Source organism: Actinia tenebrosa, unplaced genomic scaffold (genome assembly GCF_029948245.1).
Source record: "Actinia tenebrosa isolate PJP-AT-01 unplaced genomic scaffold, QUT_ActTen_1.0 PGA_scaffold6__47_contigs__length_16458017, whole genome shotgun sequence".
In the NCBI taxonomy this organism is placed as follows: domain Eukaryota; kingdom Metazoa; phylum Cnidaria; class Anthozoa; order Actiniaria; family Actiniidae; genus Actinia; species Actinia tenebrosa.
The window spans coordinates 8,218,727-8,243,143 of record NW_028292583.1 but is presented as its reverse complement, the minus strand read 5'-3'; the positions used below and the strand labels follow the sequence as shown (position 1 = coordinate 8,243,143).

Below are 24,417 nucleotides of genomic sequence, written 5' to 3'. Positions count from 1 at the left end.
CAAAAAAATGAAAAGATGCTAAAAACTTAGAATAGTAAATAATAATTATGCTTTCATTTTTTGGTCGACTCAATAACGACCAAATTCTTGATTTTGTTTTTTGATATGTTCAGTTAACTGTGTTGCTATTGGATAACAAAGTCCGTTAATACTATTTGCAAGGCAGCTCATAAGCTTGCGTGCAGCCGAACGTTAAAGACCCATTGTCACTGACCGTGATGCACCGCGGTCACAGATGAATTTCATGGTCCATGAAATTCAAAGATTCATATATTAAAAAATAACTTCATATTAAATCCTTTTCCGACATAGCACTAAGGCACAAAAATGATTCTTTTACATTATTTTACGGCTTTAGGGAATATCTAAGAGTTTATTCAAAAGGTTGGAATTGTTTTTTCAGTTGTGACACGATTCAAAATGTAAACAAATTGTGATGCCTCACGGTAAGTGGCAATGGGTCTTTAATTGCACGCAGGCTAATCAAAGATTGGCGGACTTAATATTGAAATTTATTCCAATTTTCAAATATCTAGACAGACAATAACATATTTTCAGTTAATTTGTTCCTGACTGCACGAACAAGAGAGAAACAATTCCTCAACTAAGAAGATTTTTACTAAGCTTCAAAGGTAATGCAACCAACATTATTAATGTGTGTGTTATTGTTCTAATGAAACAGTAATGATAAAAGGGTACATTTTACGCCGTGAAAAGATGAAAAAACTTACTGACGTTTCGGACGATAGTCCTTCGTCTTTTACTCCGACGAAGGACTAGCGTCCGAAACGTCAGTAAGTTTTTTCATCTTTTTATGGTGTAAAATGTACCCTTTTATCATTACTGTTTCATTAGAAACACCTACGCAGCTCACACTAGTTTTTAGCTCGTTATCTCTTAATATGTGGTGGTTAGGTAAATATAGGTTTTGAAGTTTTACAAGTGGTTTCAATCCTATGCAGTGGAGCTTTTATCCTAGTTTGGGAGTAGTGTCGTTCGTTGTTTAATTGTTTTTATTATAGTGAAATCACTAAACCCGTGAAATAGATACAGATTGAATACGAAAAGAATTATCTTTTAATACACATTTATATTATACTATGGTGAGTGAACCAAGAGAATATTCATTTTCTCTTGGAGTGAACCAATTCAATGAAAATATTCGTTTCCAATTTGACCAACTCTTTTACTCTCATAGACACTATATACCACCACATTCAATATTCTAAACAATAGCAACAAAAAAGCATAACTCATTTTTTCTAATTAATTCATTTTAAATTAGCTGTTCTTCGAGAACTGTTTGTTTTTACGAGGCGCAGAAAAAGGAACGAATTTCGCGCCAAAAGTGCAAGCTTTCATGATAGTTTCCTGTATACATACCTTAGAAGACGTTTTACGTACCTCGTAAAACCTTTCTAATAAAATTCTCCACTTATAGTAGATATATTCCCACTTTTTATAAATTGATTCTAAAAGGATGGGCCGAAATAACTGACCAAAAAGTTAACAGTCCTACTAAAGTAGGTCAGCAGTATCTCTGGAATAACAAATATATTAAAATTGCAAATAAATCAGTCTTTTACAAGGATTTTTCCAATTGTAATATAAATACAATTGACGATCTATACGATAGAAGTTACAATCTAACATGGGAATATGCAAAAAACAAAGGCCTAAAAGAGAAGGACTACTTAAGGTGGGCAGGAATAATCTCGGCAATTCCTTCATTATGGAAAAAGATGATGAATGAAAACATAAACAAGATAAAAAGCAAAATTAGTTCAAAATTATATTTAGAATTAAGGAATGATAGGATAGAACTTGAAAGAGTTGCGACACATAAGTTTTATCAATACCTCAGTTATCGAAGTGAAATTTCGCCCTCCTACGTCGCAAGAGAAAATAACCAAGAAAATGAATCAAGAATTGAACCTCCTGGACTGGAACAAAATTTATAACAGAATATATACCACAGCAATCGATACATACTCGAGATATTTTCAATACAAGATTTTGAATAATATATTATATCTCAACCGGGATCTTCACCGTTTTAAAATTTTGGAGTACCCGTCCTGTTCTTTTTGCTCATTATATCCTGAAACTATTGATCATCTCTTTGTAGAATGCATTGAATCAATGAATTTTTATTTTGAATTAAGGAATTGGCTCTTTGATTTTGATATTCACTTACCAGAATGTAATAAATCCAATATTATTTTAGGTGTAGATGATACCATAATCAACTATATCATATTAACATACAAAGTGTGTTTATATAAAGCAAGAGAGAGCCAGAAAACTCCTAATTTAAAGTTTATACAAAATGTTTGAGACAAAATGAAAGAATTGAGTATAAGGTAGCCAAGGAGAATAACGTTATTTTCAAACACAAAAAGAAATGGGGGAAAATATGTCTCGCACTAGATATAATCAAATAACTGGCAAATCTTATGTTTGTTCGTGTATTTATATTTATATATATATATTTTTTGTGTTTGTTGTTGTGTGTGCTGTAATCTAACATCAATATATTTATACTAGTAATTATGTTAAAATGATGTAAACTTTTCATCATAAGATGCAAAAAGATGTAAATCATAAAATATAAATCATGTTGTAGAAAAATCTCGTGTAGCACACTTAGTGTGCTATTCTTTAAGTTGTAAATAAATATTTAAAAAAACAAAAAAAAAGTAGATACTGCAGACGAAACTTTGTCGGAAAGTTGAAAGCTACGACTTTCCCGCTAATAACGGTAAAGGCTTAATATATGCGTGTTGCATTATTCCTCATTTTGTAGCCTGTGTACAGCCGCTTCCCACCCCCCCTCCCCCTACGGGGAAAACCAGAGATGGAGCTCTCTCCCCGTTTTTTTTTTTTCCCATAGGGAAGAGGGGAGGGAAGGGGCTTTGCTTTGTTATATACCAAGTGTCAAAGAAAAAAACAAACAAACAAAAAAAGCAGTTATTTGATTTTTCGATTATTTGATTTCGAAAAACTTTGACAAAAGTACATTTGTCCATTGTACAGTTGTAAGTTAGTAATTTTTACCAAATATGGTGCTCAATGATAAGCCCTAAAAAGCCCTAAAAATGAAGTGCTAGGATACTTCTTCATGGTAACCTCGTATACATGAATTTGTAGAACTCGAAGAATTACAATGAAGTCTCAAATGGTTATTTGTCTCATCGTGATTGCACTGTGTTTGTCTTTGGAGATAGTAGCCCGTGAAGATGGCCATGGGAAGAGAAACCCAGAGAAGAGTAAGTAAACAAAGTAACTAGTCTTTCGTCAATCATTAAAAAAACGGTGAACCGGCAATGAGAAGATCACTGAAGCTAGTGACAAATGGATCTTATTAAAGTGCACGTAACCCCTGATACAATACTTTCAGTATTCATTCTCTTAACAACTTTCAATTACTCGTGTTTTATGCAAACCTCAATAATTCAGAATCCCAGAAAACTACTGTCATACGATATATGGGGAGTTGGGAAAGTACTGGCGCGTGTTCCGGTGGGGGTAGGAGTTTGGCTTAATGCATATCACATTAAAGCTAGTTACACAGTAAACAAGTGGTGCTAAACAAAACATAGGGCACAGTTCAATTGTTCAAATTGTCAACAACAAGATTCTCTTCATTAAATGTCCAGTTTTTTTGGTGGTTTTGAGATTCTCCCAGAGGTGGACACGTAAGGACTGCTATTCTGTGGTGATGCAGGCGGGCTGTCTTGTGGTGTTCCAGTTTCAGGATGCGGTTGTACTGGTGTTTTGGCTTCGTTTTTCTGAGTGAAGCTTGGTTTTAGTTGTACACCAGTAAGACGGTAAACAGCTTCTGTCCTATCGCTTTATTACAATGTATGTTCTTGGCTCTTTTGCTGTCTTGAAAACTTTTCCGGGTTCCCATCTCTGGCTTTGGTGGTCGTCAATGTTAATGGGTTGACCTGATTCCAGAGGCTTCAGGATCGGTCCAGCAGTGCGGATGTAGTAGGAGGCTCGTAACTGATGTCGTTGGTACACCTCTTGCTCGTTAAGCCATTGGTAACGTGGTCTTGAACTTACGATTGTTTAATATTGATTGATTGATTGATTGATTGATTGATTGATTGATAATAGTTCTACTGATGACTTAAGGTTGTGGCTGACTGGTGCTGTCTGGTACGATAGGATTCCAAGGTAGGGATCTTCCCCCTTTTCGTCGCATTTCTTAAGATGTTTTTCACAGTTTGGACCATGAGTTCTGAGGATCGATTGGACTGTGGTTCCATTGGAGAACTGAGATGTGATCCACGCCATAAGTAGTCATAAAGGCCGGGGGGGGGGGGGGGGGGGGGACTCCGGGAAAAAAGTACCGGGAATGCTCGTCGTATCTCTTAGGGGTAAAAATTTGCGGTTTGGTATCTTTTAGGGTGTTAAATGCGAGTTTTTGGAAATCAGCATTTTCTGGTATCTCTTAGGGTGTCGGAAAAGGAGAGAAGCGCGCATCGATATGGCTTATCCTGGGCGCTTTTTATATAAAATTTAATATCATTTGTTGTGGTATCTCTTAGGGGTTAAAGATCATTCAGTCACGCCCTTTTTTAAAAACTTCCGGTATCTTTTAAGGATCTTCTTGAAAATTTCCGACGAGCATCCCCGGTACTTTTTTTCCGGAGTTCCCCCCCCCCCCCCCCGGGTCATAGAGTCATTGAAATTTTTGAGGCATATTGAGTGTAGATGGTATAACTATGCGATCTTGCTTTAGGATTAGGCCATCTTCAATGGTTAGTTCCTCACGCAAGTTCCAATAGTCGTGGAATGCTTTGGGGCATTCTTTCATCTCGGTTGGCCATCCTTGGTAGATCACCTCGCGTAGTTTGCTCAAGGTTGAGTCGCTTGTAGTTTCATTACGAATCTGCTGCAGCTTTATTGGAGATGATGGTAGGGTTTTGGTGACGTGGTGAACATCCAGCTGTGGGAGTTGGCTTCCAGCTGGAACTTGTTGGGGTGAGATTCTAGAGAGTGCGTCAGAGACGTTTGTTAACCACATAATCTCTGTCAATAATAACCAAGTTGGCGTCAATGTTATTTTTTCTTTTCAGGGGGTTGCAGTGACAACTTGCCGAAGAGCGAATGCACTCAGTTTCGTTGTAAGACTTCAATGGCCTACAGAAATTCCCATTGTCGCAAAACCTGTGGGACGTGCTGTAAGTGATTTTTTTTCGAAATAAATTTTTCATGTATGATATCGTTGATAAAGATTTCTCAAATTTACTTATATGAAATATACTTTTTTCAGAACCACACAGGTCCAACCAGTCACTGGAGGGATAAGAAAGCATGGAAATTACTTAATTCATAAGATAAATAGAGGATATTACATGGGCGCGCGGAGATACGAAATTTATCTTCGAGTGTTGAAAAGATCTCTCACGAGTGAGCGCAGCGAACGAGTGAGAGATTTTCAACACGAGAAGATAAATTTCGTATCTCCAAGCGCCCATGTAATATTCTGTTTATTATATAATTGTCAATGAAGTATGTTTTGGCTTTTTCAGGCAATTCTTTCCGTGTTTTTTTGAATAGCCATCGCAATGGTGTTATTTTCACACGTGAAAATAACATGTTATTTTCACGTGTGAAGATATCAATTTTTCGAAATAGAGAAAAATAGATATTTCATTGGTAATCATATAATAAAATGTAAACTTACATGCTCTCTAGTGAAAACGTATTTGCACTTGTTACCTGTAGAAGTTCAATAAAGTAAATTATTGAAATGCACTTGTCCCTTTTTTTTACCAGAGACGTTCATCAAGCAGAAGGTCGCGTGGGTGTAATGTTTAATAATGAACAAGCAGCAGTGTTTCATCTGGTTTTAGACCCGATAAAACGTGCTACGAGTGAAATGAAGTGCTTAAAAAAGCCCGATCTCAAGAGAATATTAAGGTCCTGTCCACACGTATCCGGAAATTTTTGTATCCGCAATTTTTTTTTTTTTTTTTTTTTTTTTTTTTTGCGGATACGGGTTGCGTCCACACGTGTCCGGAAATTTTTGTATCCGTATCCAGAAATTTTCGAAAACGGTCACCAGAGTTGAAATTTTTGGATATGCTCCGAATACGGATACGTGTGGACGGTTGTATCCGCAAATTTTCGAATACGCTGACGTAAACTATCCGTCAAAGGGACTAGGCACTAGCGTGCATCAGGGCGGATCAAGAAATTTATGGATACGTGTGGACAGTGAAAACGATTCGAATACGCTGCGTGTGGACGCGAACATTTTCGTATCCGCAAAAAACAATTTGCGGATACAAAAATTTACGGATAGGTGTGGACGGGGCCTAAGAAATTTTTGGACGGTTATTGAACTGCTCCAAAACCAAATTTCGATAGGGCTTTGTACGTCACTTTCATGCGAATCAGTGTCACGTACGATCACCGATGACCCATGAAATCTTTTCAACTAGCGCCCCTGAATTGAAATTCTTTATGCGGTCTTCAACTTGTAGGAGCCTTCTTGGACAGACTGCACTTCGTCAAAAGGCTGATAAACTCCAAAACTGTTTCTGCGGGTTTTTTAATTTCTTGCTCTGTTAAAAACTGTCAAAAAATTATCAAGTCGATGTTTTTACACATTTGTAAATTTTCTCGCGTTCTGATTGGTCTAGAGGCAGGGGAAATAGGAGGACATACCAATAAATTACGTCAGCAAATCGAGTGAGCGCTTAAAACCGTTTTTCTCTCAAATTTTATCATGTTTTCGTAATAAAATCCGCGTTTTTATCTGTGGTAAAAAAAAAAAATTCAAGGGCGGATCCAGGGGGAGGGTCGGGGGGGGGGGGGGGGTCGCGACCCCCCTGTCATTCCTGAGGTCAAATGGGCTTCCTGTGGTAAAAATGCGACTGGGATTCCTTTGCCCACAAAATTTATCCCTGAGACCCCCCCTTCAAAAAACCCTGGATCCGCCCTTGTAATTCCTTCAGGTTTTTCGTGGTATGTCCTCTTATTTACCACGATTTTCATCATGTAGTCGTCAAGAAATGTTGTGGACTCCCTCGTCTACGCATTTTGAAGACTAGATGATGAAAATCGTGGTAAATAAGAGGACATACCACGTAAAACTGGAGAAAATTAGCTATTTAACATAAACAAACACAAAACAATCAAAATATCCAAAAACACATACACAGTTTTATTTATACAGAAGAGATAACTAGCTAAAAACTAGTGTGAGCTGCATCGGTGTTTCTAATGAACAGTAATGATAAGAAGGTAAATCATACACCGTAAAAAGATGAAAAAACTTACTGACGTTTCGGACGCTAGTCCTTCGTCGGAGTAAAAGAGAAAGAGGTGGTAGAAAGAAGCGTTTATATATGATGGAATAAGACAAAAGAAACCAATGAGAACAATTATAGGCAAGGAAACAAAAACAAACAATCAAAAGACAAAAGAAAGGGTTAGCTTTGCTTTAAACTAACCAAATTTGATTGGAATAGACTTAATTAGTAAGTACGTAAGTACGTTAGTAATTACGTGCCCTAAAGAACGGAGAGAGAGTGTTTTACTGCACCAGATCGACTGGCATGAAAGTTGCTAAAAAGCTGTGCAAATGCCATTGGTTTGATTTTCTCGCGTTACAAAGCTATTACGATACAGCTATTGTATAGGACATTATCAATTTTTATTTAAAAGGCTGCAATCGATTAGAACGGATTTTCAGACGTTTTCCCCTAAGCCAACACAGGAAGCCCACATACCGTTGAATGTGCTTGCAATGCTTGATGGGATATGCCGCACGCCAAGAGTCTGGAACTAGTAGTGTTTTGGTAACGGAAGAAAAAGAGTTCGAAACTTGAAAATTTTATAAACTTGACTTTATATAGATCACTGGGTTTCTTGTCCATGTACTGGATAATCACAGCATAGGAATGTCTCAGAGCTATTCTCGATCCCGGAGAGCTCGTTCGGGTCGTCATATTGAACCTGATAACACGATGAGTGATACAGACACTGACTTGAACAATACTAGTGCTGATGTAGACTCTTCTTCAACATTCTTGATGTCCTCTTCATTATCTACAACCAATGCAGATAGCGATGCCGAGAATAGAGTCACAAAACAAATGATAGAGAAAAAGCAATTGATGCACGATTTAGAGCTGCTGAAAATTGAATTAAGTCAGAAAAACCTCATGATTGACAATTTGAAGGCTGAGCATATGAACCGAGTTGACGACCTAGAAGAAAAAGTTTCAGAAAATAGACATGCTAAGCTCATGCTTCAGGCGAGGCTCGAATCTCAGTTAAAATTACAACAAGAGGAGTCTCAAACAAAACTTGAACGGATGAGACAAGAAATAAATGCTATAATGACTAGGCAGCATCAGCTTGAAGAGGAGAATGAAAGACTACAGGAAAAAGCAGGGGATTTAAGAAAGGGCTTGGATAACTTGAATGTTTTACCTGGAGAAAAATACCTAGAACTGAAATCCACCGACCAGGATCAGATCAGTTTGAAAGATTTTGTTTTGGTAATTATTTTTATGCTTCTTCAATTTCTTAACCTAATCCAATTGCGGTTTTGATTAATAAACATAATACCATAGGTGATGTTGGATGTGGGGAAATGTATAATACAGTGTGTGTAACCTTGTGACTCAAATTCCCTGATATGAATGACAATGAAACAACTGCCATGTTGGTTGATCTAACAAGAGAAGCAATAGGGAATGTTTTGTTATTGTCGACCAAAATGGTGGTTATGAAATAACATGCACAAGCTCTATAGTTCAAACCTATATATGTTAAAGATCATACCTATTCATTTGTCTTATGATTGTGGCAGTTAGGAGGACAAGGACATTTTAACTGCTACTGCTAGTCTTATCAGGTGAAGGTGTAGACTGGAAGGTGGTCTTTTTATATACTGTCTACCGTATACCTTCCAGTCTACACAGTTGCCTGATGGAGACTAGCAGTCCAGTCAAAAACGCTGTGATCCATGCAACTGCCATAAATCTTTGATTTATATCCATGATGGATAATCCTTTCCATTTTATGCATATTTTGTTATTATATATTTTAGGGTTCAGTAGGGTGGATATTTTATTGAGTCTGCAGTATTTGGCATTTTATTATCCAACCATTATTTGTGGCCCAATTTGGCCTTATACGGGCCTTGTATACATGTATGCACACTAATATGGAACATAATTATGTCTGAATCTTCTAGCTTGGCCCAAGTGCTTCATACTGTATCTTGTCTCACTTTATTGGAATACCGCATATCATACTGCACCTTAAAATGTAAAATATGACATTTGTATAAAATACATGTTAGCCTATATGTGAATAGGGGAGGGGATGGTGGGCAAATTTCTTACTAAAAAAAAATTGGCAAGATCTCAGTTCTGGAAATAAGTTCGACTTCCTATTACCAGTGGCCTAATAGATCACTATCTCAATCTATGATATTCTTTTCTTTCTTAAGAGTGCAAACAATTAATCCGTGAAACACTAAAATATTACTAAATAATACAAAATAGTGCTAGTTAAACAATAGAAAACAATGGAATTTGCATAAAATTGTGCTATTTATATTACTAAAGTTTCACGGTTATATTGTTTGCACTCTAATAATCTCAGCAAATCCAATTTTAGCCTTGGGGACACTCTATACTTAATATTTATCAATGCAATGGGGTTCATAATTATAGTGTACATGTATACTGTACAGTAAAATCCCAGTTATAACTCCCCCCCCCCCCCCCCCCCCCCTAGTTATAAGCCCATTATCAAATGATTTCATTGTTCTTCTATTCTTCATTTGCATGTGATGTAATAACAGAAGAAAATTATGACTTGATTCTTCGATATGTTTTAGAGAACTATGATGTGGCTTAGTGTAGAAAATTTCAGATCATTTCGCTGTTTCGTTTCCAAGTTGGGCAAATTTGATATTAAATTCTTCACGTTATTCTGACCATACACTGATAATTAGAGTCATTGAAATGAACAAATTTTTGCCAAATCAAACATTTTTACTGTTGTATATTTTTGTCAATTTGATTTGTGTCTGAAGTGAGTTTGATAAATTGCTGTCATGAATTTTTTGAAATTTTGGCTGCAGCTTTTTTAGCCATCCCTAGTTTTCGCCTAAAAAATTGGAAACTTTGTTTGGCCTTGCATTGCTTGTTTCAAAAATGTTCTAATCTCTCTTTTATTCAGAGTTGTATTATTTGTAGCTAAATCGCTAAATTATTTTTGATTGGAACTGAAAAATATTCTGCCGCCAGCAAAATACATGTAGCTTTAAATGAAGAAGTATCCTAAGAACAAAAGAGATCTCTGAACAGGTATAAACTTAGGGCTTATGACTGGGATTTTACTGTATTCCTTTGATATATTGTGGGAAATGCATAAATGTTTTATGCTTACAGGTCAAGATCTATGAAGCTGCAAACCCTTACAAACTGGAGTGTGAAAGTTTACATCAACAGGTTGATGTTCTTACAAGACAGCTACAAAGCAATGAAGAAGATGTTGCTACCTATCAAAAAGTAATGAAAACTTCATAAAAAAGCCTGTATATTTCGTACTCCACACATTTATGGTAGAATTTTGATAACACTGGGGCCATAGAGTGCCCTTGAGAGTGAAAGGTAGAAGTTTGAAAATTTAACAAATTGATCATATAGTAAAACTGAGCTAATAGACCTAATTGATCTCGGTTCTCTGTTTGCCCATTGCAGGCCACATGCCATTCCCAAGAGTATATTGGATACAATTCAAACAGAGAATCTTATTCTCTAGGGAATGGCGCGTGGTGTGAAATAGGTAACTGGTACTTAACCCAATGTTGATACATCTTAGTGTACTACCCATAAAATTTTTTAATAAAACAAAAAAATATTTTAATGAACTCTGAACAACCTATGGGTTGAACAAACAAATGCTAATTGAGTAGTTACCCACTTCACATCACCACCCTTTATTTATTTCTTCATATATGTCTTAAATATTTAAAAAAAAACTGATTTTACTTCATTCGATGGTTTTATTAAAAGGAAGCAGAGCAGGAGAGGCTATCAAGATCAGAGCTTGAGTACAGAGCCCAGAGACTAAGCCTTCAGGTAGATGAGCTGAAGTCAAGACTTGAGCAAGGAGATTACAAGAAATCTAACTTTGATAATGTATTAGGGTAAGAATAAATTTTACAAATCAGTATATCTATCACAGTTTCTTTAGGAAAGCTAACAGATGCAGCCACACCATGCCCAAATCTCATACATCAACTAAAAATGCCAAATAACTTTTGTCTGACTTGGTTCAGCATTGGATTTTCATGCAGGGGGTCATGGTTCAATCCCAGGACAAACCAACACTCTTTCACAACACACCCTCCTTTTTACAGTTTCTACACCACACTTTCATTACCTGTGAAACATAGCATTTGGTCATGAGAACTGTTGAATTTCTATTCATTTCATTGTTATTTTTATGTTGAAACATTCTGTAAGTTTATTTAGACTAAATTTAACTAATGTCCAGTCCTTGCGATTGTAATTTTTAAGGGAGAGGGACTCGTTGGATAGGGAAGTAATGGAGATGAAGAAATCTAACACAGTTCTTGAAGCAAGTCTGAAATCAAAAATAGATGAGTTACACGAATACCATAAGGAAGTAAGCACCTGTTATCAATTTATCAATTTCCACCTCATTGCACATCCATTTTTTGTTGATTTGTTGCCGTACTCATTTGTTGATGCAAAGTGGTGTCACAATTTATATTCTTTTAGATGCAGGCTACAAAGCAGTCATTAGCATTACTAAAGCAAGACAAGGAGTACCTCAATAAACATGTCCAGGAGCTTAGCACCAGATATAACATAATGGAAGACCAACTAGAACAAACAACAAATCAGCTGAATGTTGCTAAACAAGCAAGAGAAGAGCTGTATGAAAAATACATTACTATAAGGTATTTTAATAAAAAATGATAAAAGGTCAAATTTGTCCCAGTCAAGACCACAGGCAGCCCAAGCAATGTATTTGTGGTGTGTATGATAGCAGAGCTCCCACCACATACTTAAGAAAAATTGGTAAACCATGGAGTTAATTTTTGATTGCTTGAATACTACGTCACTTCCGTCCGTCAAACATTCGTACGTCCGTGTACACAACACAGGAATCCCTGGGCTGCCTGTGGTCAAGACAAGCTATCAGTACTGCTGGGTGTACTAGACGTGTTTTCTGTGATATTCCCTAACTATAGAGTTCCTTTAGTAATTTCTAAATTTGAGAGGATGATAGTGGGTTATCTACACACAGGCTTCGGACAGGCACAATATTGAACAAAACTCAATGAACACCCCATTAAATCACCAAAGCTAATAAAACCTGCCCCCTCCAAAACAGTGTTGAAATAAGGCTGGATCATTGTTCAACCAGACAGACCAACATGGAACCAGGGGGGAGACCACTTGTAAGAAAAACCCTTAATTCAATTTTGAAGAAGCGAATTCTTAACACTTTTTGTCCAGGATCGTGGCTATTTTTTACGCATGCAGTAAAGTCTATCCGTTTTGAATACGATTGAATGCAAATGAAAGCTTGTCTATTGTTTACAGGGAGCAATATAAATCAGAATACGAAGTCAAGTTAAAAGAAGAACTTAGCAACATCAGTATGAAAACAAATGCAGAACTTGAAAAGATTCGAAATGACACAAAAGAAATGTATGAAAGGGAAAACAGAAGCCTGAGGGAAGCAAGGGACAACGCGCTCAGTGAAAAAGAGAGAGCCAAGAATGCCGAGAGGGAAGCTACTGCCAGATATGATCAACTATTGCTGGAGTAAGTACGCAGATCCGTCAGATGTACATGTTATTGAAGATCTTAAAGATTTTGAAACCCGCACCTTTTACCCGCACCCCACTTTTTACCCGCACCCACAATTTTTACTCGCACCTGCACCTTTTACTCATGGAATACTCATGACTCTTTAATGGCTTTCATCTCCAAACGCTGTGATTGCATGAACATGATGACACGACTGCATTTTCTTGCTTGTTGTTCCAAAGTAGCCTGCATTCGGCCGCAGCGCCCACATCTGAAGTTGGCTATGATGATGATGATGATGATGATGATGATGATGATGATGATGATGATGATGATGATGATGATGGAGATGATGATGATGATGATGATGATGATAGCATATATTTTAACACGAAATTACAGTTACAAATTGATGTGGTCGTGCCTAGATAATTAACCCTTTATAAAATACCCAAACCAATTTCCCTTGATGCTCGTCCTGCGTTTGGCCGCAGCGCCCACATCTGAAGTTGGCTATGATGATGATGATGATGATGATGATGATGGAGATGATGATGATGATGATGATGATAGCATATATTTTAACACGAAATTACAGTTACAAATTGATGTGGTCATGCCTAGATAATTAACCCTTTATAAAATACCCAAACCAATTTCCCTTGATGCTCGTCCTGCGTTTGGCCGCAGCGCCCACATCTGAAGTTGGCTATGATGATGATGATGATGATGATGATGATGGAGATGATGATGATGATGATGATGATAGCATATATTTTAACACGAAATTACAGTTACAAATTGATGTGGTCGTGCCTAGATAATTAACCCTTTATAAAATACCCAAACCAATTTCCCTTGATGCTCGTCCTTAAATTAAATGTAAAATGCCTTAATTCATATAATTTTATGTATCAGACCCAAAGAAAACCCAATTTCCCTGATACCCATCCCTATCACTCAAATATAAAATTAATCAAATATAATTCAATATCTCCAACCCAAACAATGATCAAGGAGATATTAATTAAGGTGTTTTTGCTGGTTGGATAGTTATTAATATGTTTCCTCAAGCAAATGTTTCTCAAAAAAAAATTCAAGGAGATATTTGTTATTTTTCTTTCATTTTAAGATTTCGTCAACTGCAAGTAAGTGCAGATAGCAAGCAGTCAGAGCTTCAAAATGATTTAAAGCTGAAGCAGTTTGAAGTGGACCGACTTCAGATTGTTCTAGATGAGACTTCCAAGAACTTAAATCAAACAAAACTGGATTATGAAAAGTGCAACAAAAAGAATGAGGTAACTTTGCATAACTGGATTTTTCTTATTCAACCACTTTTTATTGGGCTGCCTTGGCTAAGGGTGTTTCTCTGTTTCCATCATTTTCCTCTATAGGTTCTGAGCAAAGAATTCTACGCTCTACAAAACACCAGCGATAAACGAGTTACCTCATCTGAAGCAGAAGTGAAAGAGCTAAAAGAAAAATTACATGTGTACGAAAAATTGGAACAAGAACTAGATGATGTGATAATGCAAGCTGCTGAAAGTAAGAGAGGAGCACTATCTACCTTAAGGGAAACATGAGCAAAGGGCTTTATTTTCCTTCTGATAATTTTTGCTTCTTAGCATGATTACTGCAATTTCCAGTCACACGTGACCAACTGACACATAAATCAAAAACGACAAATTTAGTTTTATTCGACGTCAATCAAAAGGGTTTCTTAAACATGTCTAAGGTCATTCCGACTCCGAATTTCAAACACTTAACTGCAATAGTTTTAACCGATAGCTTTGCAATCAAGCGTTTTAGATTTGGAGCTGGAATCCTCTGACATTTTTGAGAAAATATATCCCGAGCGAGAAGTTCACAGCGACAAGAAGCATGAGTTAAGGGCAACGGTGTTTGCACGTGTTTACGTGAGTATTCACGTCAGTCTTGGTGTAAAAACCGATAGAAACCTTTTTGTTTGACGTCCATCCAAACCCAATTTTTCGTTCGTGATGAAGGTCTAGTTGGTCGCGTGTGACTGGGAATCGCAGTAAATGTGTAATGGACAACTTGTATCTATATATCTGCAGCAGAGTATTCACTTTGTGCGCCCTGCACTTGCCTGAGGGCTCTTGTTATATTTCGTGGTGTGTCACGGGAACTACCTAGATAATGACAGTTCTTGGGTAGGGGGTTTATACTATAAAGCTTATATATAGACCCCTTGCAGCTCTTGGGGAATTCAGGTGAATTTCAGTTGGAGGACATAAAAATAGTTTTCTAATTCTCAGGAGATTGAAACTATTTTGTTTTGTTTTCCAAATTGAGCTGTTTTAACGTCACTTGCAAGGGGTATATTGAGTGTCGGTACATCCTTCAGCTAGTTACTAGTCTCCCAGGAAATCGAAAATGATTAAAAATAACATTAAAAGGACAATGGTGTGCCAAAACAAAAAATATTTTACGTCGACTGCAGGGTAGTGATTGCAATGGCTTTCCTTTATTCTGATTAGCAGAATTTCCTATGGGACAGTAGACTGCGAGGTGCCACTTTTCCCTCCAAACTCAGTAAGGGCGAGTGTTTTGGGATTCCTGTGGACTCGCGTAGACTGGAGCCGCGCGCGTCCACAGGAATCCAACAACACTCGTTTTTACTGATTCTGGAGGGAAAAGTGGGACCGCTCGAAGTCTAATAGGACAGGACAAACCCTAATTAACTGTTTATTCATATGATATCGGGATTTCTTTTCAGTTGACAATGAAGTTGAAGCAGAAAGAGTTCTTTTCGCTTATGGATACGGTGCAAATGTACCAAGCACAACCAAAAGAAGAATGCAACAGAGGTATAGAAGAGACAGTGCATTAAGAAGCGTCGGGCATTCGTGAAGAGAGATCTCTTCTTAATCAATCAAATTGAATATTCTCGAATACCGGGACGCGCAAACTATGAATCATTCAGGTCACGTGGTACACTACAGGGCCCGGTTGTACGAAGGGTGGATAGCGCTATGCGACAGATAAATCTTATCCACTGCATAAATTTATCGGATTACAGCATCGGCTTATCCACTGGATAAGGCTTTATCCGTTGGATAGAGCTATCCAGGCTTCGTACAACCGGGCCCTGTTCGTTGAAGTGCAGATTCTTTTATTATTATTATTATTATTATTATTATTATTATTATTTATTATTATTATCATTTTATTTTATTTTTCATTTTTCTTTTATACCGTGAGAAACGATTTTCATATCAGTAGACCTTTAACTGAACTTTGCGCATGCGTTCAAAATCGACGGGCCAAAAATTAGTAGTGTGGTATTTTTGTTTGAAAAAGGAAAAAAAAAATTATGGTACTTTCTTTAACCGGAGAATATTTTAAAATTATTAGTTATTCCATTCGGCTCTTGCCTCTTGGCCCATCGAGTTCTTGGATTTAGATGAGCGAGCGACGTAGCGCAGGATATACCCTGAGAGAAAGGAGTATCATGGTAGCAAGCATTATTCTCTAAATCGATATTTGTCGAAGTATTGAAAAATCAGTCCTTCCTTTTGCAGCGTACATCTTGCAAGACGAGTGCTGCAACTCGAGCGAGCAAATACTTCTCTTAGAAATGAACTGGACAGAGAGTCCCAAAAGAAAGATCAGCTCGCTGAAGAGGTATGTTTATCAATGAGCTACATTAGTTAGTTTAATTGTATCTGTTTGTTTTCCTGCCTTTCAGTTATCGTTAACCGTTTCACAGGACACAATGCTTCCTTTTTTCACTATTTAACTTCCAGCTAACTTAAAAACATATTTGTTATAATTGGCAATCTTGACTCCTGAAGAAAGAAAGGAAAGCAGGCAAATGAAAGGGAAGGAAGAAAGACAGAAGGGAAGGAAAAGAAGAAAAAAGGAAGGAAAAAAATCCTAGGGAATTCATCGGAGGACGGAAGAAAAGAAATTGTAAAAAAATACGTTTTTTTATATTTACGTTCTATTTCTCATTGTAGCTCCATAGTGCAACGTCATTACTGAATGAAGCACAGCAACCTTATAACTATTTAATAGAAAGCATCAAGACTCGCGATGACCAAAATCAATCCCTTGAAAAGCAGCTTTCACTTCTCCAAGATGATTACAGGTACTCCCTACTATTTTACCCCCGGTTTTTTCTTTGTTTTATTGCTATTATTATTGCTACTAACTTTCAATAAAAGATATTAATAAGTAAATCTTTAATACAGAAAATTGAAGCAACAGAATGAAGAACTGAATAGAACGAAAAATGGCATGGCAGCGGATTTAGAACGTTTACTCAACCAGAGAGAAGTAAGTAAGAAAATCACAGGTAGCTAAGGTTATATTTCCTAACAGCTACCAGGTGATCTCGGGGAACGCGTGCAAAGGATTGTTATAGTTGATCAGGCAGTCCTAGTTTCAGTTGTTTATCGGCGAACAAAGAGCTATCATTTCACGATAATTTCGTAAAAGAATTGAACCCACAACGCACCATTTGACCCATAGGTATTCGTTATAAGTATAGGTAGAATTTTAAATGTATTGCTAGTCCATAACGTAGCTAGGAAAGCAAAGTTTCAGAGAAACTTTTTCTGACTTCGGTCGCCATGTTTTTTCAATAGACCGCTTGATCAGAGATCACCTGGTATGATATCAGTAATACTTGAATGGTGCTCGTAAAAGGCAGAAATAAGTGCAATAAATCCAAAGTTGAAAACATTAAGTCAATAGCAGCCTCACAATCTACTTTAACCGAAGGAAGTCTCGTAGACAGAAGTAAAAGCCGAAAAATGACCAGAGAGAGAGAGAGAGAGAGAAAGAGAGAGAAAACACACTCACACAACAAAGGAAGTCCGCCCGTAACATTTTCCCGCGCTCTTTCCCGCGCTTTTTGGCGTGTCTGTTCAGTATAGTTTTTTGGGTTTTGTTTACATCGTTTCATTTTGTCTTTGATTTTCCTTTTGTGCAGGAGATGTCAGTCATAAAGCAAGTCGTTCTTGGTTTAAATCCTTCCCAAACAACACGTACTTCTACTTCTGTTCATGGCCCGTTCAGTAGAGATAGAACTTCAGCTCAGTCTTCAGATATTCATGTCACTGCTCCAAAACCTACTATTTTTGTAAGTAAAGATTAAAATATACTTTTTCCTTTTGGCTATTTGCTCTCATGGCTTTTGGTTTCCCTCTAAGGATACAGCGGAAGCGGGCAACAAAAACTTTACAAACATTCTTTCTAATTATATAACACTTTCTTTGGTGTACACACGCAGGTCTGTCTACGTTTGTAAATTTGCTTGCAACGTCTCTCGCAATTTTCGTTGCCTTTGAACGAAAAGAACTGATTTATAAATTACGTTAAAGAAAGAAAATTTTCGATAACATGAAAATATGAATATTATCATCTTGACAAGTTCATTTGAAATGAAAAATGGCCGAAACTAAGCTTCAGATACAAAATAGTTCATAATAGACTATAACTCGAAAACAAAAAACAGCACAATGGAAGTAATTTTATCAGTATATTATAATTATTATTATACCTAACTAAAAACGGAAGGAATTATTAAAAAATTCACTGATATTTCCTTTGTTTGTTTTCCAAAAAATTTAGTTAATTTCATGAAACAAGGTTCTAAACTTTTGAAACAATCTTTTACGCATTCAAAATCGAGATTCTTTACAGAAACTAGTTTTGCCTTTAATGTAGGCCGCCAACTTTTGAGTTAGAGGTTACGCGTTCTCAATATGCTGAAAGGCGAATCAGTATTTTAATTAAATTATTTTTACTTTTTCATTTTGCGAAAAGGTTTTTTGGATTCCTTATATCATAATTAAAAAAGGAAGAACAGAACAGAAAAATCAATTCTAAGCAAATATGTACTAAATTTTTAAGGTTTTGTAGATGTAATGTTTAGTTTGTTGATGGGGCGTAACGATGGCGTAGCGAGGTCTCGGTCAAAGGGGAGGGCAATGTACCATTTTCCCGCCAAAACACACTCGGAAGCACTTCATCTTTAAAGTTTCCCGCAATCTTCACAGCTGCAGTAAAACATTTTGCCCCCCTCCCTCCGATCCCCGTCGCTTCGCCACTGCACACTGAAGTCGTTAGGCGACCACAAACACTTCTTTATGATTTACAGTAACCCATTGACCAAACTGTAGACGATGACAAACAATTCTTTATTATTTAACCGTAGACAAAACAAGAGCCTCCATCATGGTATAGGAAGCTGAAACAACAGAACACCAACAGTAAAGCAAGGTGAAAGACATCGATGCGGCTATATTGGAAATTGTATCATAGGATGAAAATTGATGATTTGTCTATACTATTTTCTAGAACTTTGAAAATAAACAAACTAATATATTCTATCGAACGATTTTTTTATAGCAAAAAAATACTTGCTTATAAAAGTAGGATTTACGTAACTTAAACAAATAGTGATTTTCATTGCATAGTAGAATTTTTCGTCCCTTTTCTTTTTTTAAGAAAGGAAGAAAATCTAAATGTAATTGTCAAGAGAAAAAGTGAATGAATAAAATCAACATTTCAATGCATCTATATGTTTGTTTTGTCATTTTCCCCCTTAGGGGTTGTCGGTGTAGACGGTTTACGAAATCGTGCAAAGAAAACACTAAAGCATAATAACATCCTGTGTCTAAAAAGATGAATTTCACTTTCTCTTTATCTAAACTGAAAACGAAAACATTGCCAATTATCTTGAATATATACTTCATATCCACTTAGGTTAGCTATACTACCTTCCTTCATCAATGAAAGTAACTAATGATATATGTCTAAATTGAGGTTCGAACTTCATCTTTCTTAGTTTTATATTAAGGGTAGAAAACTTCTTTTAATAGCCGACCTTCGAGATGTTTTGAAACGTCCAAACTGGCCGCCATTGTCTGATTGGCGGAACAATGGAAATAGATCCGGAGAGACCAAGGACAAAGTGAGACTCTAGATGAAAAAGAGGGAGGGTGGGAGGGGAAAGCAAATAGGCTGTTCGACAAGACTTCTTTCTATTCTTCTTCCTCGATACACGATCCAATAGACTTCTTTTGCTTCGTAAGCAAATTGCACATTTTAGATCAAATGACATTCCCTTGAGACCTTTATGACCAAACTCCCAATTGTGGCATCACATGGTCGGAAATGTGTCGCAACGAACAACGAAGCTAAAGAGGTATATTAAGAGCTGGACTACTGCGCCCGGCCCTCCCTCCACCCTACAATTTAATTACAGTGGAACACCGCTTAATACGGCCACCCCGTTATTGCGGTCAGTTCTTTTGGGTCCCGACGAAATGCCCATACATTTACTGTAAAATGTACCCGCTTCATACGGCCAACGGCCACTTTTTTGTGGCCCCATTGACAAACTTCCATACTTTTTAACCCCGTATTACGGCCAGGACATATAGGTTACAGCTTAGATCTTAATGTAAATACTGTAAATTTATTGCTGCAAATTGAAATCTGTAATTCTTTTATTCATTCGGTTAACATATTACAGTTATGTTTTTTGTAGAATCAACACACCAACTTCAAACAGAGAAACACGTAGTTGTTGAATGTGAGTTATAACTGAGCTCCAATAGCATCAGAAGTTTTAGAAACATTATTTAAAAATACAATATGCAATATTTCTGACTTAATTTGTTTAGTATAGTTTCGTACTGATCAATAAAACACATATTTTCTACAGCCCGCTTAATACGGCCACCCCGTTAATACGACCACTTTGGAATGTCCCTTCGGTGGCCGGATTAACGGGGTTTCACTCTACCAGGTTCGATATTCTTCATCACACCGGTTTGGCAACTAACATTAAATCATCTCGCGTGGAATGCAGTGCGATATGACGTAGAGAATATGAAGTTATTATTTCCATTAATTTCAGTCTTGATAACGACGCTTTAGTACACTTTGAAACTTTGCTTTTTCATATATGTTCTATTTTTTGTCTGTATATATTTTATTGTAATGTTTTATATGCGGTAAAATAGGACTCAATGTTAAAAAAAAAACCAATTTAATTTGAACTTTTTTTTGGTAAAAAATAAATAGCGATTTCGCACTTATACTTTCAATTATACTTTCTTATTTCAGTGAAACACGCGAAACTTGATCCTCTTTTTGTTTTTTCATTGTTTTCACGGCAAAATTGTGCATAACTGGAATTTAATACCATTTCGCGGTGATGATCCTCTAGATAAAGCCACAGTTTCCACGACACGTATGCACATTACTCCCCAATTCAAAATGGAACCTGATTGTAATAATAACAATAATATCCACTTTATTTGAATAGGATAATAATACATAGAAACAAGCACTAATAAACTTGAAGCAATAATCAACTGACAAGTTCAAAAGCTCCGATCTTAATAAACATGGCTGCCTTAATCTACAATTAATTACGCCGGATTCTTAACTTGAAAAGCGGCGAATCTTTAAGAGCTATTACTAGCAATTCACCTACTCATTTTTTATGTTCTCTCTCTTATCTAAGTGCAATTAAATGAGCAAATATAATTAATACAGACACTTTGATGTCTAGATAAAATGGCCAATTACTGAAGACGTGCGTTCTCTACGAAAACAACTGCTATTAAAAATAAGCTTTCTCGAGTAAATGAGTGGATAAGCACTTAACGATTCGTGCAAGCATTTTTTGCGATACTGACGATTAGTTGCAAACCGTACTTTCTGAGTGGAGATGGTGCTAGAAAAAAAACGCGGGTTTTTGAAATGATAAAACAAAGAATCGTTTAAAAACTGTTTTTGTTTATCATTTTCCAATATTGTCCAACAATGACAACTGTTCAGTAAACAGTTGACCCCCTATCCCGTCATCCTCTTTACTGAGCTTAAATGCTTTTTGCTACGCTACTGAACCATAGCCCTTTCATTTATGGAAAGACCTAACACAGGAAAATAAGACACTGTGCGTTCTAGGTATCGTAACTAGACCTTATTACAGGTAGATGAAATTAAATAAGACATAGGCACAAGAGAATTATCAAATAACTGAGTTCTAACGCTCGCTATGATATATGGGAATGTCATTTTAGCCAATAAGAGTATCTAAAATGTTAACATCATTTGTTTTTCCGCGATTTTTTAAAAATTTGTGAGCTTATTATTTTATGAAAGAGATAAGAAACAGCTTTCCACTTCGTGACATGATCCTACGATTCTTGTGTTTTCTTGCCACTAGCTCGTCGTGCACGCCAGGGAAACAAATTTTAAAGATTTATATTCAACCGGCAGCTATACAGGGGAGGGGACAGGGGGAGGACTTGGGTTAAAGTATCGGAAAAATGCTCGTGGGAATTGAAATAAAGAATATTTAAAAAAATTTTTTTCGATACCCTAATATCTTAAAATGGCAAAATTCTAAATTTCAATTTTAATTTACACCCCAAAATATTCCAAGTCGCTGACTTTTACACAAGCCACCCAATACCTCCAATACCCAACCCCAGACTTCCCTCCGGATATACGCTGTGAAAGCCAGATTGATAACTCTAGATACATCTAACCCTTTCAGTGCGTATGGACAGGACATGGCTTTTTACGTTACATACTTCAAATTGTAAAAATGGCGAGAGCGAAAGTTCCTGATCTTATTGCTCAATTAAATAAGGGAAAACCATGATGAGGCGTAGCAATTCCAGCCAATTATCCCCGCAGCAACCGATAGAGGCGTCTTGGAACTACTAATGCAGCGATACAACTACCGGCAGCTGTACTAGGCTAAGTGACGATCAAAGATATCCGCTTATGAACGCCATGGTATTTCGTAATCAGTGATTCGTGACTGTTACGAAGAAAGGCGAGGGAAGCCTAACCTTTGTAAGCACTTCATAAAAACCAGACAACATTCGATTAACGTTTAAAATGATTAAGTAAAAACGCTTAAGCAAGATCGTAGCCTTCTATAGTCAAATCGACTAACACCAGCCATTACAATTAATTATGCACGCGTTTGGTAACCATAAAACAACGTTGAACGTCCCGCTATAAATAACGACTGCCGAGGACTGTCCACCATACACTACCTTCATCAGCCAAGATGGTGAGTCTCAGGCAAGTTTTCTTATTCCTTCTGATCGCTACATACTTCAAGCAGGACGGTCTTGCAATAGGGACAGGGATGTGTCATGGCTGTCAATCCATCAGTTGTTGTCTTAGGAAACTTGGAATGAGATCTGACGCAGTAAAGTATCTCAGCAAAAAGGTATGCCACTTGATCATCTTTTTTATCACAAATTGTTTTTAAAACATACTTTTGTTTCCATATTGTTCAGAGAAAGACGCAAGGAAGATTAAAAATAATTGCCTTTTTTTCTAATTCTTTTCCGAGTCCTATGTTTCGTTCTCGATTTATAATTATGAGAAAGGTGCTTTTTAATTCTATAATATTTCCAGTAGTTACGAGGCCAACCACAGACACTAAGAGTGATTTCAGGGTAGAAGCGGATTAGTCTTTTAAGTCGCTCGGTGATTTTACGATTGCTATAACGTTTTCAGCTCTCATTTGTGATTCTTCATACGATTTTGGGGGTGATCCATGATTCCGGATTATCAAAAACAGAAATTTATTTTTCTTAAAATTAAACCACGGAGATTCATGATTGGTTTTCATTTGGAAGTATCCTCACGAGAGACAGAATGTTTTGGGTTACTGACGATGATTTGGAAGGCGAGGTTCATGATTTCTGTATCACGATGATTCCGCTCCTTTCATCTCAGAGGATGATACCATACCACTTGCCAAGATCTTTTGGCTGTGCAATCGTCAATCGCCACTGATAACCCTTCACTTTTCGTCCATTCAACCATTTTTGAAACAGCTTATAACTTTATTTTAATATTTATTTTTACCCTTCTGTTTGTTTAGAATAAAATGAATCAATTCAAGGCATCTTATGACGAAGAACAAACAAGAATGCCAATATCGTAACCAGATTTAAATACTGAAAACACTTGCTCAAGTGTCGTCTATCAAGAATGAAAAGGAATGTATAAGTAACTAGATCAACTGGACTTATAAATATCTTATAAATCTATAGAATAATATAATAAAGTTTCTATCAAATATTATATCTCGATAATTGTTGACTCTTGAGAATCCTAAAAAGTTTGGAAATGGGGAGAAAATGGGGTGTCCAGCAATGGTGTACCATAGGATAAATTTGCCTCGCTGTTTACCGCCTTTCTTATCGAAAAATGCCTGGAAATTTGAAAACTAGAATAAAATAAAATAAAATAAATAAATGATAATAATAATTTTTTAAAAATTATAAAGATAAAGAACGGTTAAAAAATCCCTCAAATGCCGATGAGAACCAAGTCAAGTCTTTAATAAAAGCGGAATGCACCCGGAATGTTTAAATCTAAAGGGATCATCAGTGTAGCAGTGTAGCAGAAAGCCTGTACGTCCTATTACGTGCCATATCAGTTGTCAAAATGATCCCTTGCCTCGCTAAACCCAAATGTTGGAGTCAAAACATGTTTACTTTTTTCCCGCCATTACCTATCCCACTTTTCTGTATAAATGTCTAAATGTTCACTCCCTCAT

General features: G+C 36.6%; 2 protein-coding genes and 1 long non-coding RNA gene across 3 annotated transcripts; all 3 read left to right on the top strand.

The window, feature by feature from the left end:
* Nucleotides 1–547: 547 nt before the first annotated feature.
* Nucleotides 548–5,765, top strand: LOC116289575 (kappa-stichotoxin-She3a-like). Its single transcript, XM_089038544.1, has 4 exons — nucleotides 548–632; nucleotides 3,151–3,269; nucleotides 5,088–5,192; nucleotides 5,285–5,765. Coding segments are annotated over exons 2-4 (210 nt in total). The 5' UTR covers nucleotides 548–632; nucleotides 3,151–3,166; the 3' UTR covers nucleotides 5,287–5,765.
* Nucleotides 5,766–7,830: 2,065 nt separating this feature from the next.
* LOC116289610 (progesterone-induced-blocking factor 1-like) lies at nucleotides 7,831–19,381 on the top strand. Its single transcript, XM_031696559.2, has 14 exons — nucleotides 7,831–8,525; nucleotides 10,434–10,553; nucleotides 11,061–11,194; nucleotides 11,568–11,676; nucleotides 11,793–11,974; nucleotides 12,624–12,848; nucleotides 13,966–14,131; nucleotides 14,228–14,378; nucleotides 15,574–15,664; nucleotides 16,379–16,481; nucleotides 16,817–16,947; nucleotides 17,051–17,135; nucleotides 17,794–17,943; nucleotides 19,021–19,381. Exons 1-14 carry the CDS (start codon nucleotides 7,923–7,925, stop codon nucleotides 19,087–19,089), a joined length of 2,319 nt encoding a protein of 772 aa, XP_031552419.2. The 5' UTR covers nucleotides 7,831–7,922; the 3' UTR covers nucleotides 19,090–19,381.
* Nucleotides 19,382–22,827: 3,446 nt separating this feature from the next.
* Nucleotides 22,828–23,939, top strand: LOC116289601 (uncharacterized). Its single transcript, XR_004196346.2, has 2 exons — nucleotides 22,828–23,073; nucleotides 23,737–23,939. It is a non-coding gene; the product is annotated as an uncharacterized LOC116289601 (long non-coding RNA).
* Nucleotides 23,940–24,417: the final 478 nt, after the last annotated feature.